The sequence below is a fragment of the Lacerta agilis genome, chromosome 16, assembly GCF_009819535.1.
Source record: "Lacerta agilis isolate rLacAgi1 chromosome 16, rLacAgi1.pri, whole genome shotgun sequence".
NCBI lineage: Eukaryota > Metazoa > Chordata > Lepidosauria > Squamata > Lacertidae > Lacerta > Lacerta agilis.
This window is the reverse complement of record NC_046327.1, coordinates 11284575-11302911: the sequence shown is the minus strand read 5'-3', so window position 1 is coordinate 11302911 and position 18337 is coordinate 11284575. Positions and strand designations below refer to the sequence as shown.

At 41.4% G+C, this 18337-nt stretch overlaps 1 protein-coding gene across 2 annotated transcripts in view; it reads left to right on the top strand.

Annotated features, from left to right (window-relative positions):
* ZDHHC21 (zinc finger DHHC-type palmitoyltransferase 21) overlaps positions 1-18337 on the top strand; it is a 40712-nt gene that overhangs the window by 18514 nt on the left and 3861 nt on the right. For both annotated transcript variants that reach the window (XM_033173530.1, XM_033173531.1), the window contains one exon: positions 6123-6239. In XM_033173530.1, the coding sequence (XP_033029421.1) occupies positions 6123-6239 (117 nt within the window). The remainder of the gene's footprint in view (positions 1-6122; positions 6240-18337) is intronic.

The window sequence follows — 18337 nt, the reverse complement described above, 5'->3', positions numbered from 1 at the left end:
CTCTTGTTGATATCTGAATTTATTAAACTGATTATAGGGCCCAAATTATAGATTTTGATGTTTTGAGAGCCTCTTGCTTTAAAAATATATATCAAAACACGCCTTTGGCATTCAGTGTTGTTTGCATATTGCAAATGATTTGGTTCAGATGATTTGATAGCTGCAATTAAAAAAAAAATATTCTGCAGAATTGGTAGCTGAGTGAAAAATATATGGGAATTCAGCCAGATCTGCAGCTTCAGAAATTACATCAGTGTACTATTTGGCTCATTTCTGACTGTGTAGCTGAGGATTTGATATCCCCCATAAATGTGTGCCACCCAATCGCTCATTCTGTTGTTTGATGCTAAGGGACACAAACAGCAAGCAAAATCCATTTAATTGTCCTATAAAAATTATGTACAGTTAAAACAATAGCTTAGTATAGTCAACGTTTTGCAGTAGCATATGTCCACTGCATTGAATGGATGTTTTATGTGTCTTGTATGTTTTCTAAGAATTTGATCCAAAGCAACTGCACTGGCACAACTGCTTCTTGTGAATGTTTAGCTTCTCCGTAATGCTAATGATGACAGGAAGATGCACAGGTACAAAGGTTCAGTTACAGGTAGGTAGCCGTGTTGCTCTGCCGTAGTCGAAACAAGACAAAACAAAATAAATCCTTCCAGTAGCACCTTAGAGACCAACTAAGTTTGTTCTTGGTGTGAGCTTCCGTGTGCATGCACACTTCTTCAGATAACACATACTTACTCCAGGTTGTAGGACCACACTGTTAATGACTTATCTGCCTCCTGCTCATTTTTAAAAAATGGAATGAAACTAGAATTAACCTGTAATGCAATTTGTAAAACCGCACTTAAATTAAATCTAAGTTTAAGCATTTATTTTTATTCACCCCATCTTCTCTGACTGATACCCATAGGGCATTTCAGTTCCTTAGAATTTTGTAAGCTACTGAATAAGCTTTAATTTAATGAAAGAGATTGTTATTTCCATGATCCACAGGAACCATTTTTTTTTGCAGGATAAAAACTTAAGTATTTAAAAATTGAAGTCCTTAAAAGTATAATATGTATTCTCTCATTTGTTTGGTAGGCTGCAGATAATGTACTTTTTCTCCAGTAGGAGGAGCAGTATTACTACAAGAGCTAAAAAGAAACTGCATAAAGCTATTAAGGGACTTTTGGTTTTTGTATCCTGGCCACTGTCAGAAAGGATTGCTTATTTCGTATCTGACAGGTATAACTTTTCCCAGGGAGTGCGGTGCTTTCCAGAAAGTATGAAAACAACATCTTGTACTTGACTAGCTTACAGCAAGAGGGGCTAGCATGGGTCTCCATCTCTGTACATTTTGTGTACAGGGTGGCGCTGTGGTCTAAACCACTGAGACTTGGGCTTGCCGATCAGAAGGTCAGCGGTTTGAATCCCCGTGACGGGGTGAGCTCCCGTTGTTCAGTCCTAGCTCCTGCCCACCTAGCAGTTCGAAAGCACATCAAAGTGCAAGTAGATAAATAGGTACCGCTCCGGTGGGAAGGTAAACGGCGTTTCCGTGCGCTGCTCTGGTTCGCCAGAAGCGGCTTAGTCATGCTGGCCACATGACCCGGAAGCTGTCTGTGAACAAATGCTGGCTCCCTTGGCCTATAGAGCGAGATGAGCGCCGCAACCCCAGAGTCGTCCGCAACTGGACCTAACGATCAGGGGTCCCTTTACCTTTACCTTTAAATCTGCTGGAATGATAATATGCCAAGCGGAGTCAGACCACTGTCTCATTTAGCTCTGGCAGAAGATTTCCATGGTCTTGTGCAAAGCAGGACCTGCTACTTTGGATCCTCTACTTTGTAACTTGGGTTGTGCCCTGACGCTGGCCAGTTGAAGCAACTTTTAACTGTGCAAAAAAGCATGTTGCGCCTGCGCTCTTTGCCAAATATTTTTTGGTATGGATCCATCAGTTGAGCGGGAGATGGCTTTGATTTGGCAGCAGCAGCAGCTCTGCATGGACGTGCAGGAAAGAACCTCTGAAATCCTTGAGCTCACACAGCCAGGAGGAGAGCATCAGGAGAGTTTAGTGCAGATCAGGGATCCGTGCTAACACTGGTAGTCAAACAAGGCAACTTCCTGACCCCTGGTTTGAAATCTGACTTGCTGAGAAACTGACCAGAGCTGGTTGTAAAGCACAGCGTCTGGTTTGTAGGTTAAAGACAAGCAGTGTGGTCATCCTGACTATACGGGAGGAAAATACATCGATATGGTTTGAGGAAGGAAAGCTCTAATCCAGTGGTTCCTAACCTTTACAAATACGTGGACCATCTCTTAACTTCAGAAAATTTTGTGGATCTCCATATGCTACTTGTCAGGGCTGGTGGAAGCCATAGTCCACACCAGGTCTACTCCTTTTCCAAATCCATTTAGACCAATCAACCACATCATGTGAAAACATCATGGGTGTGCACAAGAGTGTTGTTTTTAAGCACCCTTCAAAGGGAAGTGTCCATTCTTGGATTTCAAGTGGTAACAGTTGAGAGCCCATGACTATGGTCAGCTTCTTGTATTGTATTTTAAAGACATGTTGCATGTTGCATGGAGAGCCAGTGTGGTGTAGTGGTTAAGAGCGGTAGACTCGTTATCTGGGGAACCGGGTTCGCGTCTCCGCTCCTCCACATGCAGCTGCTGGGTGACCTTGGGCTAGTCACACTTCTCTGAAGTCTCTCAGCCCCACTCACCTCACAGAGTGTTTGTTGTGGGGGAGGAAGGGAAAGAGATTGTTAGCCACTTTGAGACTCCTTCGGGTAGTGAAAAGCGGGATATCAAATCCAAACTCTTCTTCTTCTTCTTCTTCTTCTTTTGAATTATTCCTCTGGTTGAATGTAGGTAATTCCACCACCACCCTTTTTTGCATGTTCACATGAGCAAACATATCTTGGAATATGTGCAGCCATGTGTTAGGAAAGATGCACGAGTGCTTACACTCCCTTGTGATTGTATCTAGGAACTGGGGCATGTTTCTTCTTGTTAAAGATCTAATAAATCAATGGTTCGCATTCCAATCCTTTTGGGTTAGGAAGTGCTGAGGAATCTAGATAGTATTTATTTACAATCCACTTGTCTGCTTAAAAGTACTCAGACTGGGATGCGAGGCATCACCATGGAGCTATATAGTACTAATAGAGATGCAAGTGCAACGATTTATAAAAGCAATAAGAAAATGTGATATAGCCAATGCTTAAAAATCTAAATGGTATGAAGAGTGTGCTTCCTGTGTTGACAATGCATGGGACCTAGGGTGTGGCTTGGGGATTTATGAATCTTGTATTGCAAGAGAGCAGGAGCAGAGGTGGATTTAGGGCAAGGGCACCAGTTATATGATGTCACAACTACCGGTATGATATAGTAGATTGAGCAGAAGGCAAGAGGCAGGGGAGTACAGAATTTTGGCCTTGGAAAGGACGCTGCTGAAATTTGCAGTGTCCTTTTCTGGCAGGAACAAGTGGTTGAGTAGGAGTGCATTATTCTTACTCTTAGGAGTAGTAGTAGTTGTCAGGGAACCGTCAGAGCCCAGCGGGGTGGTGGAAGGGCTCTGCAAGGCTGAAGGTTCCCAACACCACCAGAGCAGCAGGGAGACATCCTGCAGGAGCGACAGGCAGGAAGAGAGCTCCATGGGGAAGGGGCTGTGGGATGCTCCAGGTTCCCAGCATCGACCAAGCGGCTTAGTGGGTGACAGGCAGGAAGAGATCCCTGTGGGGAAGGGGCTGTGGGATGCTCCAGTTTCCCAACACCGACCAAGCGGCTCAGAGGAAGAGGGGGCAATGGCAGTTCCATTGCCCCAATTGCGTAGAGGGGTGAAACACAGGGATGAGAGGAGGATACTTGGGGTGCCCAAGTTCTTTTGTTGGGGGCACTCTCGAAAACCGCCACTTCCGGGATCTGAGAGTGACTAAGACAGTCACGGACTTTTGAGCTCTGCAGTGTATATAGTTGTACAATAAATCCTGTAAATAAGAGGATCCGGAGTCAGGACTCTTTACTCGCGAGAAGCCACTACAGAAACCTTACAGTAGTGGTATTTATTATTTATTGAATTCATACACCTCCCTATACCCGGGGGTCTCAGGGCGGTTCACAGAATAGTAGCAGCAGCAGAAGTAGTAGAATTACCAGCCTACCTTCACCAGTAGGTCCCAGGTTTAGTTGCAACCATTTAAAATTCAGAAACAGTAAAGTCACAGGAATAGGATGAGTCCTGAAAACACACATCTCAGATGTCAAAAGTCCAAGAGGTGTGCCTTCCTTAGTATTTCTGCCAGTGTGTCAATGTTACAGGGTGTTAAGACTCTGGTCTTAGCTTTGCAGTGTAGACAGCAACCATTTTGGGCAGGGGTTCCATTCCTGACCCCCGTGGTTCATCAGTGGAACGTGCATAACCCTGCCCCATTTTGGGGCCACTTCCGAGTCGGCAGTACCAAGCATGCATGTGATCACTCGTCATTCGGACCGGTGTAAATTGGTCAGTCCCTGTATTCAGTCTGGGCAAATGTATTCTCATTGACTTGTACTTTGCTGTGGCAGATGAAGAGCAGTCAAGGTGGCCTAAGCTCTCAGTGATGTGCCACTTTTGGCTTGCTCCAATTTCTCTTTGTGGAATACTGTTTATCCAAAACTTTTCTTCTGCTCTTTGCTGCCTAGTTTCCCTTTAAACACACAGCTGTATGGTGTGCATAAATTTTTGCTCATTCTCTGTAGGTGTCAGGGGGGTGAGTCTTTTCAGTGAGAATGAATTGGGAATATAGAATCTGGAAGTGGTAGAGCAGGTTGTACTTAACTGATATTCTGTAGCTTGAGAAGAGCTGTTCGACAGTGGAACGGTCTCCCTCGGGCGGTGGTGGACTCCCCTTCCATGGAGGTTTGTAAGCAGAAGTTGGATGGCCATCTGCCATGGATGCTTTAGCTGAGATTCCTGCATTGCAGGGGTTTGGACCTTGGGATGGCTCTGTGGTCTAAACCACCAAGCCTCTTGGGCTTGCCAATCAGAAGGTTGGCGGTTCAAATCCCCGTGACGGGGTGAGCTCCCGTTGCTCTGTCCCAGCTCCTGCCAACCTAGCAGTTTGAAAGTATGCCAGTGAAAGTAGATAAATAGGTACCGCGGAGGTGGGAAGGTAAACGGTGTTTCTGTGCATTCTGGCTTCCGTCACGGTGTTCCATTGAAGTGGTTTAGTCATGCTGGCCACATGACTCGGAAAGCTGTCTGTGGACAAACACCGGCTCCCTCGGCCTCAAAGTGAGATGAGTGCTGCAACCCCATAATCGCCTTTACCTTTACCTTCCAACTCTACAACTCTATGATTCTATAAGTGCCTCTTCCAGTGCCTGATTTTAACTTCAGCTTTTAGCCGCAGTAGTTTTCTTAGGAAAATTGTTTTCCATCACCGGTCCACAAGCTGGTGGAGATTCATGCTGTTGATGTGAGGGACAGTCTGTTCTCTGCGTTCTTATAAACACAGCCCTCCATTATTCCATAAGTAAAAAAACATGAGTCTTGTCTGCACGGACCCTTTCAAAAGTGCATGTTCAGTACATATACCTGTAGTTTTGAACACCTAGCTCATGCATAGAGAAATACTCCCAGGTGATCATGCCCTACATATTGACATGACCTTTGCTTGCACAGCTGTGTATATTGGGCTTTGCAAAGCTACCATTTCCTTTCCACACCAGTAGTACTAGACTGGCAAATGTGGCTCTAGAAGGGCTTTGTTGGAAGAAAGAGAAAATTGAAATAGAAGAACAATTTGAACCTGAAGAGGACAGAACCCATCCATTTCTAACTTGCTAATCGTTTGATATGCTGTAAATTTTGTGGAATAAATATGAGACCTGTTGTTTCAGATTTGAGGTTGGGTGCCAATTCAAAGACTTACTCTTGAATGACAATTAAGAGGCCAAACATTGTTGTCCTTCATTGGTTTGTATATATTTAGAAAGTACCCAACCAAAAAAAAAAAGTCAATTTCACTTTAATTGTATTTCCTAGGTCTAATTGTCTTTTTTCTTTCCTTTTCATGTTTTGGAGAGCCTTTCTTATATGCAAAAGACAGCTAAAATTTGTTTCTATTTTTCTTTATTTACAGGATATATTTGTATTTAGACATGAACTTGCCCTGATAAGAATATCTACCTTCATGGGCTTAATAATGCTGGTTGGAATTACTGGACTCTTTTATACTCAGTTGACTGGTATATTTAATGTAAGTATTTTAATCTTTCCTTCAGAATAACATCCTGCCCCCCCCCCCCGGTGCATGTTGTTGTGTAAGTGCTTAAAAGTATGCTAAGTTGTATATTGAATAAAAAATACGCAGTTCTTTACTGGGCATAATCTATAATGCAAAATATCAGCAAATATGAGAACTTGAGGTACACTCAAAACACTACCAGACAAGATCATTGGAGATTTGCAACTGGGTTTTTCCTTTTTCTTTTTTACATATGGCAAATGGAGCCAGAGAGTGGGGTAGTGGGGATGATTTAGATCAGAATTGTAGCAATGGGGAGTTGGGGGAACTTATAGTGTGGGGAGAGTGTGCAGTTACAGCCAGGAAAGTGGTATGAACAGAAATGGCTTATGCCCTTCTGCAGTGACACAAGCCTGGTAAATAAAATTGGCATTTTTATTTTATTTTATTTTATTTATACCCTTGCCATCTGGCTGGGTTGCCCCAGCCACTCTGTGCGGCTTCCAACACACACACACATAATAATTAAACATCAAACATTAATAGTAACAATCAGATCCTATATTTAAAAAGTCACAATAACTTGAAAATAAACAACTTATACCAAATAAATCAATCTGCAATAATGCATTAGAATCCAATAGTAAGCAGATGCATGTGCATCTGCTGCTAAAATGGAACTCAATAAATTTAAGCCGGGATCTCCCTTCATCTCATTTAATTGTTCTGTCAGTTCTCACTCAAATACACATGAAAGTAAAATAAAAATGGCAATTGTGTGATATTTAATATTTGTAGAAGAAATGGGAAAGCTGCTCTTAAAAAAATGTAGAAGAACTGGGGCCTAATTTTTAAAATATTATTATTTATCGAATTTGTATGCTGCCTTATTTATACCTGGGGGCCTCAGGGCGTTTCACAGAATAAAATCAAGATATAAAACCACAAAATACATAATAAAAATAAAAACAACAATCCAATAGCCACCCCCCCAAAAAAAAAACATTTAAAAAGGGCATAGGATGTAAATCAGATCAATCAAAGGCCTGGTTTAAAAGGAATGTTTTTGCCTGGCGCCTAAAGGTGTGTAATGAAGGTGCCAGGCGAACTTTCCTGGGGAGAGCGTTCCACAGACGGGGAGCCACTGCAGAGAACATCCTGGGAAAGGGAAGACCAATGGAAAGTACCGAGGAATGGAACTAGAAAGGAGCATGACTGCAAGGAATAGTTTAAGGTGTGAACAGGGAGATAAAGAGTAGCAAAGTCTGGAATCAGTGGAAGAAAGCCTTATTGTGAGGAGGTGTCATAACTGTTGTGACGCAGGAGTTAAACCAACGTTACGTTTCGAACAAAAATTAAAGATGGGGAAAGTAGTAATATATATTACAATTATCCAAGTGGGGAAATGGCCTGATCCACATGTCATACTAAACCAACATGTGTTCCAGGAGAGGAGATCTTAACCACTTTCCTCCATCCTGGTCTTTCTGCTGCTAAGCTCAGCCAGTGACTTGGCTTAGTGCAGGCATAGGCAAACTCGGCCTTCCAGAAATTTTGGGACTACAACTCCCATCATCCCTGACCACTGGGCCCTGTTAGCTACGGATGGTGGGAGTTTCAGTCCCAAAACATCTGGAGGGCCGAGTTTGCCTATGCCTGGCCTAGTGTGTCTTCTGAACAACAGGCTCATGGTTTTAGCTCTCTTGAGACTTTGGCAGGAGCTGTGTAAACCAGAGGACAAACTTGTATACAGCTTGTGGTAAGCCTGGATGGAGAGATAAACCGCAAGCTTGCGTTTGGACAACGTGCTAAGCGAAGCCACAGCTTAGCACAGTGCTGCAGCAGAAAGATTTGGGAGGAGCAAAAGTGACTGCAATCTCCTCCCAATCTCCTCCCAAGTAGCCTTTGCAGTAAGCCACGGTTTGCCTTAGAACAACTAGCCAACTTGTTTGCTTTGCACTAAGCCATGGTTTGGCTAAGCATGACAAGCCTCCAATTTTGAGGAGCTGGACCAGTGCCCTGGTAGGACAACAGGAAATAGACTTATTTGCCTTAGATTTCACACACAGAGATTTTGGAATAGAACGGTGCTGAAAGAATTACACATAGGTGTCGGAGGTGACACTAAGACTCAGTATTTCATTGGGGGAAAATGAAATACTTGATTTAACATATGAAAAATGATATTTGAACATAATAGGAAGATGTCTTAGGAAAACTCCAAATCCATACTCCTAATATCCATGTCCTGAAAAGATTTTGGAAACTAGTGTCAACCAAGGTGCATGGGTTGCTATATGGGAATTTTGGTGGATTCCCAAGACCTAATGATTGCCTTATCGTTCCCTTCCTTTTCATGCTTGTTTTGTTGGTTTGGCTAGATCCCTTGATCTGTATGTGGCAAACCTCATGCAGGTGGGCCAGTGTGAAACTTTCAAATGGGAGTACATTTGCTTCTGGTTTTAGGCATTTACGGCTGGTGAAATAATTTCCTAGTATGCTAACTTTCAGTTCTTGTCCTAAGCTCATCAGTATATGTTCCCCTCATTCATCTGTGTTGAATTATTGTTTTGTATGAATATGTACATGTGTCCAACATGTCATTAATTACTGACACACCTTCTAGCAACTTCAATGAAGTGAGTGATAATTTGAATGATAAACATGTACTATATTATGTAATCACTGAATGTGAGTTGTGCAAGGTAACCTTTTTCTTTCAGGTGGCTGGAATTTAGGGTAATGCCATTACTGTTTTGATTTGCCAGTGGTTTGCAAACTGAAATTCTTTGAACAGAATGTTTTCTTACCAAACTCTGGGTCTTGATTTGGACACACCACTTGTCTGGAGCATTTTGCCATTTGTCCGTGTGTACAAATGGAAAATCCAGCTTCCCAGTGGCTGCTGGAAGGTAACAGGATAATCACTTAAGCAGTGATCCTCTGATGTCATTGTGGGAGGCCAGTAAAAGCGGATTATCTGTGACCCAGATAAAATAATTAGAAATTACTTGGACACTTACAAATAACTGATCTACTAATCTCATTTCCAAAGTTAAAAAAGGTCTGTCTCTCAACATAACACTACCAGATGTTTCAGTTGAACTGCATCCTTTGAAGAGACTAATCTGAAGCCTAATTTTAAGGATTACCTTTGATTGTTTTTTGTTTAAAATTCTAAACAGGATGCATTTTCATTTTTCCATATGCTCTTGCAAATGATTAATAGAGTTAAAGGATTTTTATAAATAAATTTAGCTCATACCCCAACATATTATTCATTGAAAGACACAAACATAAATATGTCATTATGCAGGTGACATATTTTGCTTTTTGTACTGTTTACAATGTAATTTGCATTTCTCCATCTGCTAAAAAAAAAAAAAATTCCGAATACATTCTCATAGTTTTGTTTAATAGGTATTTTGCTATACCCTCAACTGATTGTGCACTGACACTAGTAATTTGATTAATGCTGCCGGGGCTCATTGTTAATTAATTGTTTTAACTGTATATGATAATATGATGGCACTGTTGGAACATAAATACCGAAGAGTTGGGTGGGAAGAGAGAAAAGTTGACTTTGTTTATAATGGCTTGAGAAGAACAATAATAACAGTTAGTGGATGTAGAGGGTTTGTGTTTATATTGTGCATTGGTTATTTTTGTACATTCTTGCTTGCATTTGACACAGTGCTATATATCATCTCCTTTTTTTAAATTTTGCATTGTTAATTTACATTTGCCTTAAAGCAAAACTGGTTAACGATTGTAGGGTAACGTAACTCTCCTGCATGTTGCATATTCCAATGTGTTGCTCCAGTGTCTGTTACCTACAGATACAGATTGCCATACATTTAAATAATATACTGTATATAACTTTTTTTTTTTTTTTGTAAAACCATACGTAGGGATGTGGCTGTGTGGAAGAAGCAAAGCCACTGTATATTAGATAGGTTAAAAAGGTAAAGGTAAAGGACCCCTGGCAGTTAAGTCCAGTCGCGAAAGACTCTGGCGTTGCGGCGCTCATCTCGCTTTACTGGCCGAGGGAGCCGGCGTTTGTCCGCAGACAGTTTTTTCCGGGTCATGTGGCCAGCATTACTAAGCCGCTTCTGGTACCTGCCAGAGCGGTACCTATTTATCTACTTGCACTTCGACGAGCTTTCAAACTGCCAGGTTGGCAGGAGCTGGGACAAAGCAATGGGAGCTCACTCCATCGTGGGGATTTGAACCACCGACCTTCCAATTGGCAAGCCCTAGGCTCAGTGGTTTAGACCACAGCGCCACCTGCGTCCATGCTAAATCTGGAGAGTTTACTTCTGTGCTCCAAATATATTTTTAGGCTTCACTTGATGCTCCAAAGGTCTTTATAGACTATGGGATTTCTGCAAGCGTAGTAGATTGCTCACTGTTGATGCATTGAAAAGAATATAGGGCGTAGTTTCTTCTACTTGGTTGTTCTGGGCTCAAGTACAGTACATTAATTTACATCAAAACCAGCAATAAAGTAGGCTGCTACCAGATAATTAACACAGTTTGAAAAAGAAATCCTGGATTACGCTGAGATAACTAGGGATCTGGCTTTCAGCATTTATAACTGGGTCTAGGAATTAGTGACAGGCCCTAAGGATTTCACAAGACGTATATGGGGAAATGAATGGGATATTACACTTGAAATAGAGAACCGGAACTGGATGTGGTACAAACAACACCATAAAATATAAAGTGAAAGAGCAGTCCATAAATTTGATACACAAGTGGTATCTTACCCCAAGGAAATTGTCCCTAATGTGCCCTGGAATGTCTCCTGCATGTTGGCGGGGCTGGTAATAGACTGGGTTGTATATATGCATGTGTTGGGCATTTCCTGAATTCACACTTGTTGGGTACTGATGTTTCAGGAAGCCAGCTCTGTTATAGGTCAGTAGACCTACCCTTCTCCACAATTGATGTGCATGTACACACAAACACACGCCTTGATGCAGACTTGAATAATACTGTAAAGAGACACCCAAGTCCACTAGCCACAACTGCAAGGTCTGTGATAATGTGCAATGGGGTTGGGGAATCATGCAGTGAATGTAGATTAGTGATACCAAAGGGTATGGCAGAGAGTGAAAAGCTAAAAGTTGCCTTTGGGCAGAAAAGAACACTTTTGAATCAGTTTGCTATATGTTTATTAACGTTGTTAGCATAGCGGAGCATTGACAGTTTCCACCACCACCATGCACCCAACTCTGGACACAATGAGTTGGTTTTTGATATCAGCTCTGGAAAGAAAAAAAAGCAAATTGTGACTGGAACTTTATATCCTTTTCTCAAAAGCACTTAGCCCTTGGTATGTACAAATTTACCTTGACCTTCCAATTTGACATTGAACATGTAGTGTGTGTGTGTGTGTGTGTGTGTGTAAAGTGAATGTAAAGGTAAAGGTAAAGGGACCCCTGACCATCAGGTCCAGTCATGTCCGACTCTGGGGTTGCGACGCTCATCTCGCTCTATAGGCCGAGGGAGCCAGCGTTTGTCCGCAGACAGCTTCTGGGTCATGTGGCCAGCATGACAAAGCCACTTCTGGCGAACCAGAGCAGCGCACGGAAACGCCGTTTACCTTCCCACTGGAGCGGTCCCTATTTATCTACTTGCACTATGATGTGCTTTCGAACTGCTAGGTGGGCAGGAGCAGGGACCGAGCAACGGGAGCTCACCCCATGGCAGGGATTTGAACCGCCGACCTTCTGATCAGCAAGCCCTAGGCTCTGTGGTTTAACCCACAGCACCACCTGGGTCCCTAAAGTGAATGTACAATATGCTAATGCACATGGAACATTTACTAAGCTGCTCTTGCAAAATTTGCATCCCCTTCAGATTTGCAAAGGATTCTGTCCTGTGTACCAAATGGCGAACCATTTACATTTTTGTTCTTTGCAGTATTTCTCTCATCGCCCACTCCCCTTTCAGTGAAAGACGGCGGTGAACGATGACTTGACGCTTTCATTGTAATCAGTGGGCCTACCTCCGCACAGAGGAGCTTGGTGTGGATTGTAGTATTTACTTTTAGGGCAACTGGGAAATTCTACTCCAGCGACAATCATATAACAAGTTACACATCTAGTATTACTGGAAGGTGTGGTTTCAAAACTTCTGCTTAAGTAGCCTTATCCTAAAAAAAAACCAACCCTCTCTTGCTAGATGCCTAATTGATTATTATCATCATCGTTGCTATTTATTAAATCACAGGGCCGTCTGCAATATAAAAACCTCAAAAATGCGTACCACAGTTACAAACAAAAGCAATACCTCTCCCACTGTTTGTTTAATTTGTCAAAGACCTGGGAAAAGATGAATGTTTTTGCCTGGCACCTGAAGATATGAAACGGAGGCACCAGGCAAAATATAAATTACGAATACAAAAATTGTCCTTAGAATATTAAAAAAAAAATGTATCATGTTTGGCTCAGCAAAATTTCTTTAAAGGAAAGATTGTGAAGAACAACTGTTTAACATAAAACAAGTGACTTACGTGTGACTGGAAATAATATTCTGATCCCTGTTACATACAGGGTTGATTCCTTGGTCTGTAATAGATACCAAGCCAGAGCCTGGAACAGCCATATTGTAAAATACTTATTTATGGAGATGAAAAGCATCTTATTATAATTAAGCAAAATATTTTAATCATATGTTCAGTCTGATAATCTATTAAATGCTGTTTTGATTAGTTTAATAATTAGGGCTTTACTTGTTTTTTCAAACATGCTAGAAATGCAATCAAAGGCAGTATTAATCCTTATAATTAAGTAGAGCAACAATCAGGATCAGGGTAGGATGTCAGCATTCTTCTAAGACAATAATGGTCTCCGCCTGCATATACTGAAATATAAAATAATTAAGTCATGTATGGTTTGTGTCAGATTTGCCCTATATTTTTCTTCATCATGGAATTATAAGGCCTTTTTTTACCCTATTAGCTTTCTCAGCCTACTCTGGTTTTGGCTCCTTTGAATTAGTTGATTATTTATTTACAGGCATATATACTACCCAATAAGCAATAATTTATCACTTAATCATTTTATGTATTAACATTCTTTTACACCGCTTTTCCAGCAAACTGGGTAAGATAAAAAAACAAAAAAACAAATTTTAACCATTTATTTATTTGACTTGGGTGTTGTACCATCTCAGAGGCACTGTGTGACTTACAGCTGTTTAAATTTCCCATTGAACCGAATGGGCATTTTGAGGGCTAAATGATTTTATAAATTGTCAACTGGAATCACACGGTAGCCTTGAAATGGAATTGAGATGCATTTGTTCCAAAGTGGGGAAACTGATGTAAACCTACTAATTTTTTGCTTTGCGTGAAAACAATGCTTGGCTTCAAATAGCTGAATATCTAAGAAATCTTACACTGATTTCAGACATCATGAAAGGCAGTTCTGAAAATGTACGTACTGTACATTTATTTCTAAAATCTCGATGCCCTATGTTGTCTGTCCAGTCTGTGCTACAGTGCATTTGTGGAACTCTTTTATGAACGAGGGATTAACCATGCATGTCTACTCAGAAATAAGCCTCACTGAAGTTCAGTGGGACCTACACCTAGGTAAATGGCTATAGTGCTAAAGAAACTGTAGCTCTAAAAAGAAAGAAACAGAAAGAAAGAATAACTTTGGCTCCTGTTGTTGTTATTATTTATTAAATTTGTATACCATCCAAACCTGCAGATCTCAGGGAGGTTCGCAACATAAAATCACAATATATAAAAAAACCCACAAAATATATAATAAAAACAAAGACAACTCAACAATCCTCCCTTCCACAACACACTTTAAAGGGGCATAGGATGTAAATCAGCTCAACCAAAGGCCTGGTTAAAGAGGAATGTTTTCGCCTGGCACCTAAAGGTGTATAATGAAGGTGCCAGGCGAACCACCCTGGGGAGAGCCTTCCACAAACGGGGAGCCACTGCAGAAAAGGCCTGTTCTCGTGTTGCCACCTCCGGACCTCACACAGAGGCAGCACATGAAGAAAGTCTGCGTAGATTCATATGGAAAGATGCGGTCCTCTTCACAGCTCTTTGTTAGAATGTATCTTAAGGGGTGGCAGGTTTTTGTTTGGTGTTAGCTTTTCAATCCAATAGAAGCTACAGATTCAGATACATATCGGGCTTTGGGCTCCTTCTCTCCCCCACCCCACCCCTCTCCTTGCCATGCAGTGGTCATTGAGACTTGTAAACTGGGCTAGAAATTCTAGAAATTTATTCTAGGAATACATTTTGTTCAATGTGCATATTATTTTTCAAAAGTCCAGAAAATAAAAAAAATAAAAAAACTGAAACACTTCTGTTGGCTTGGACATACAGTGGTAGCTCAGGTTAAGAACTTAATTCATTCTGGAGGTCCGTTCTTAACCTGAAACTGTTCTTAACCTGAAGCACCACTTTAGCTAATGAGGCCTCCCGCTGCCGCTGCGCCACCAGAGCACAATTTCTGTTCTTATCCTGAAGCAAAGTTCTTAACCTGAAACGTTATTTCTGGGTTAGCGGAGTCTGTAACCTGAAGCATATGTAACCTAAAGCGTATGTAACCTGAGGTACCACTGTATTTTGAACTTTAAAATGTGCACTGCTAAACAAAGCTACAATGTTGTTGCTCTTTGCTCCTAAATTATTGTAGCAGTGTATGAAGCAAAGCTAACATTGTACTTCTACCAGTGTGGAGAACCTTTGGCCCTCCAGATATTGCAGAACTGCAATTCATATCTTCCCTGGCCATTGGCCATGCTTGCTGTGGTTGATGGGAGCTGTAATATAAGGCTAAAATCCAATGCAGTTTCTTGCGTGAGCTATATCAAAGTTTATCCCTCCTAGAATGTGCCTGCAAAGCTATTTTAAGTTCTAGCTCCTCTCCATTTTTTTCCCTACCTTGTTAATATTTTTCTGTTGCCCAGAAATATGCTAGATGGGGCTTAAAAGTGCTAGGCTTTTATTTATTCAATTATTATTTTTTCTTATAGGAATATCCATCCTGGAACCCAAATCATATCCATGTGGGTTTCTTGGGTAGTAATACATGCAGGCACTGATCAGACCCAGATCCGCTTGGTGGCCTCAGTCTAGCAGTACAGTTGTACCTCGGAAGTTGAACGCCTTGCGAGTCGAACGTTTTGGCTCCTGAACGCTGCAAACCCGGAAGTGAGTGTTCCAGTTCGCGAACATTCTTTGGAACCTGAACGTCCATCGCAGCTTCTGCGGCTTCCGATTGGCTGCAGGCACTGCGGCTTCCGATTGGCTGCAGGCATTGGTTCCTGAACGTTTTGGAAGTCGAATGGTCTTCCGGAACGGATTCTCTTCGACTTCCGAGGTACGACTGTACTCAGTCTAGAGTACTGAAAGCAGAGTTGTTAACAAAACATAATTTGATCTATTGGGTATTTATCTATAGAGCTCTATAAAGTACATGGAACTTTAGAGCTCCAGTCTCCGCTCATTATCCAGCATAACTTTTACATCCTCCTTGCTGGCATCCAGTTATTCCTCATTTTTCACTTGTGCAGTTATGAGTTCTTTTTTTAAAAAAAATAAAAATAGAGTATTTTGTTTGCCAAGTACTCTGTTCTAGTACCCTGTTATCTGGGCTCTCCATTTTCCATTTTCATCAGTGATAGATCTGAGTTTCCTCTTGACTCATTTGTAGAATACATTAAACAGCACTGGGCCCAGCATTGGTCCTGGATGGCTCCTTCCACTCTGGCAGCTCATTCATTGCCATCTGGAGCTATTGAACCAACTTGGATCCATCCCATCATATCTCTTCTGGTTCGGAATTCTCAAGCAAGCTGATGAGTCAATCACTTGAACTTCTTTTTCAAAGCAGTTTTTGATAGTTGGATGCTACCCTATCAGATGTTTCATCTGGGAAAATCGGGTGGTAATGTTTTAGTCTTAACGATTCCTACTTTCAAATATTCCAGAGGTTCATTTAACAAGCCTTGAAGATCTAGGATTAATCAAGAATGTTTAAGTATTTAACTACTGACATTAAGATGAAAAGCAACCCGTCTACCAGGAAGTGCCCTTATTAAGTGAAACAAGGAGGTTTCCCATGTGCCCACTTCATGCTGTGATCTCCTGAGTTGTACTGAGCTAAGCAGGGTCATTCTGGGTCACTATTTAGATACAAGACTGCAGGAGAAAGCTGAAACGCCACGGGAAATATTGGCAATTCAGAAAGTGAAACATACCTTCTGAGCTGGTATTGAACCAATCAATATTGTTAAGGGCTGCTGTATGGCTGGGATGTAACATGTAACATAGGCTTTGTCCATCTGTACCTTCTTACAAGTAGAGCTAAGCATCTAGACATCAAACTTTCCTCTTGTTCTGAATCATTGTTTAATTCTTACCTACATTTCCCATTCATTATTCCCACGTTGTCCGAATTAACTTCACTTCTTGCCTTTAAGGTGCATTTATGTCACATTGCTTCTAAAATATTAAATGGCAAATGCTGGGGGGGGGGGGAACTTTCTTTTGGCAGGGATCTAAACATCCTGGGCATAAGCAGAAGCCATTTCTATGCATGTGTTAGTGGCCATTGTTTCTCCTAATCCTATACTTGTTGCTGTTATTTATTAAATGTTCCCTCTGAAATGTCTCTCACTCATCAAGAACAGCTTGTGGAAGGAAGAGTGAGGAACTAAAGGGTGAAAACTGGGTGAAATCTGGCATTCTATATGCAACAGTTAGGATCCCAGCCTTTGATATTTGGGGGGGTTTAAAAAAAACACCTGGACATTTTAACCCTTAGACCCAGTCTGTGTGTAAATATATATTTCCTTTTTTCACATACATAGGGTTTTTAAAATAATTTTTATTGGTTTTCATTCACAATCCAATAATAGCCTCATTATAACAATACCAATTTATAATACGATTATTAATACCAATTGTTCAAATACCAAATTATATAATTTAGGTAAAGTGGCCTCCTGCGTGCTAGATTTGATGATTATTTGATTTATTTCTGCGTTCCAAAATCTTATCAATTTCCAGTCATAATAATAATCCCTTATACAACAACTGCAACATTAATAACTTCTGTTCGTGTTGACACATTAAATGATTCATAAAATTGCAAGTGAGGAAATCAAACTATATCCTTGTTCTTCCTCTGTGTGGCAATTATTCTGTCCGTGGTTAAGAGCGGTAGACTCGTAATCTGGTGAACCGGGTTTGTGTCTCCGCTCCTCCACATGCAGCTGCTGGGTGACTTTGGGCTAGTCACACTTCTTTGAAGTCTCTCATCCCCACTCACCTCAAAGAGTGTTTGTTGTGGGGGAGGAAGGGAAAGGAGAATGTTAGCCGCTTTGAGACTCCTTCGGGTAGTGAAAAGCGGGATATCAAATCCAAATTCTTCTTCTTCTTCTTCTTCTTCTTCTTCTTCTTCTTCATCATCCTTGTAAGAGGTTATGTCTTTCTTTCCCATGGTTGTTGCTGTTATCCACCATGCCTTAGGCAGAACTGATATCCCATTGTTGTTCCAAAAATTTGTCCATTGCTCCGTGCTTCATTGTTTTTCAACTTTAACAACAGCTGCAAAAGTCACTCCGTCCCCAATGTGTGTAAATATATATTTCAACCGCACCCCACATGCCATATATATAACATATAAAGACAAAATTCAATCTTCCCATGTCTGATTTCCAAGCCTTAGGATGACTGAGGATTGAAACTTACCATATTTTTCTGTCTATAAGATGAGGGTTTTTTATTTTAAAATATTGTTAAAAATTTGGGCTCATCTTATACACAGGTAGTGTGCATGGGGGGCGGTGAATTGGCAGCCGCGAGTAGGAGATATACAGCGGTGATTGGGCAGGTGATTGGTGTGTGCACCAAGGGCTGTTTGGGATTGGCTGTTGTTGCGACAATTAGTTGGGCGATTTGTGGCTGCTAGAGGCGATCGGGCAGACGATAGTTGTCTTCTTCTGTGAGGCATGCGATTGGCAGCTGTGTTCAGGTGGGTGACCGATTGCCGGCAATCCCCCTCACCCCAAAAAAGCTCAACAAGTCTGGACATTACCCCCCCCCCAAAAAAAATAAGCTTAAG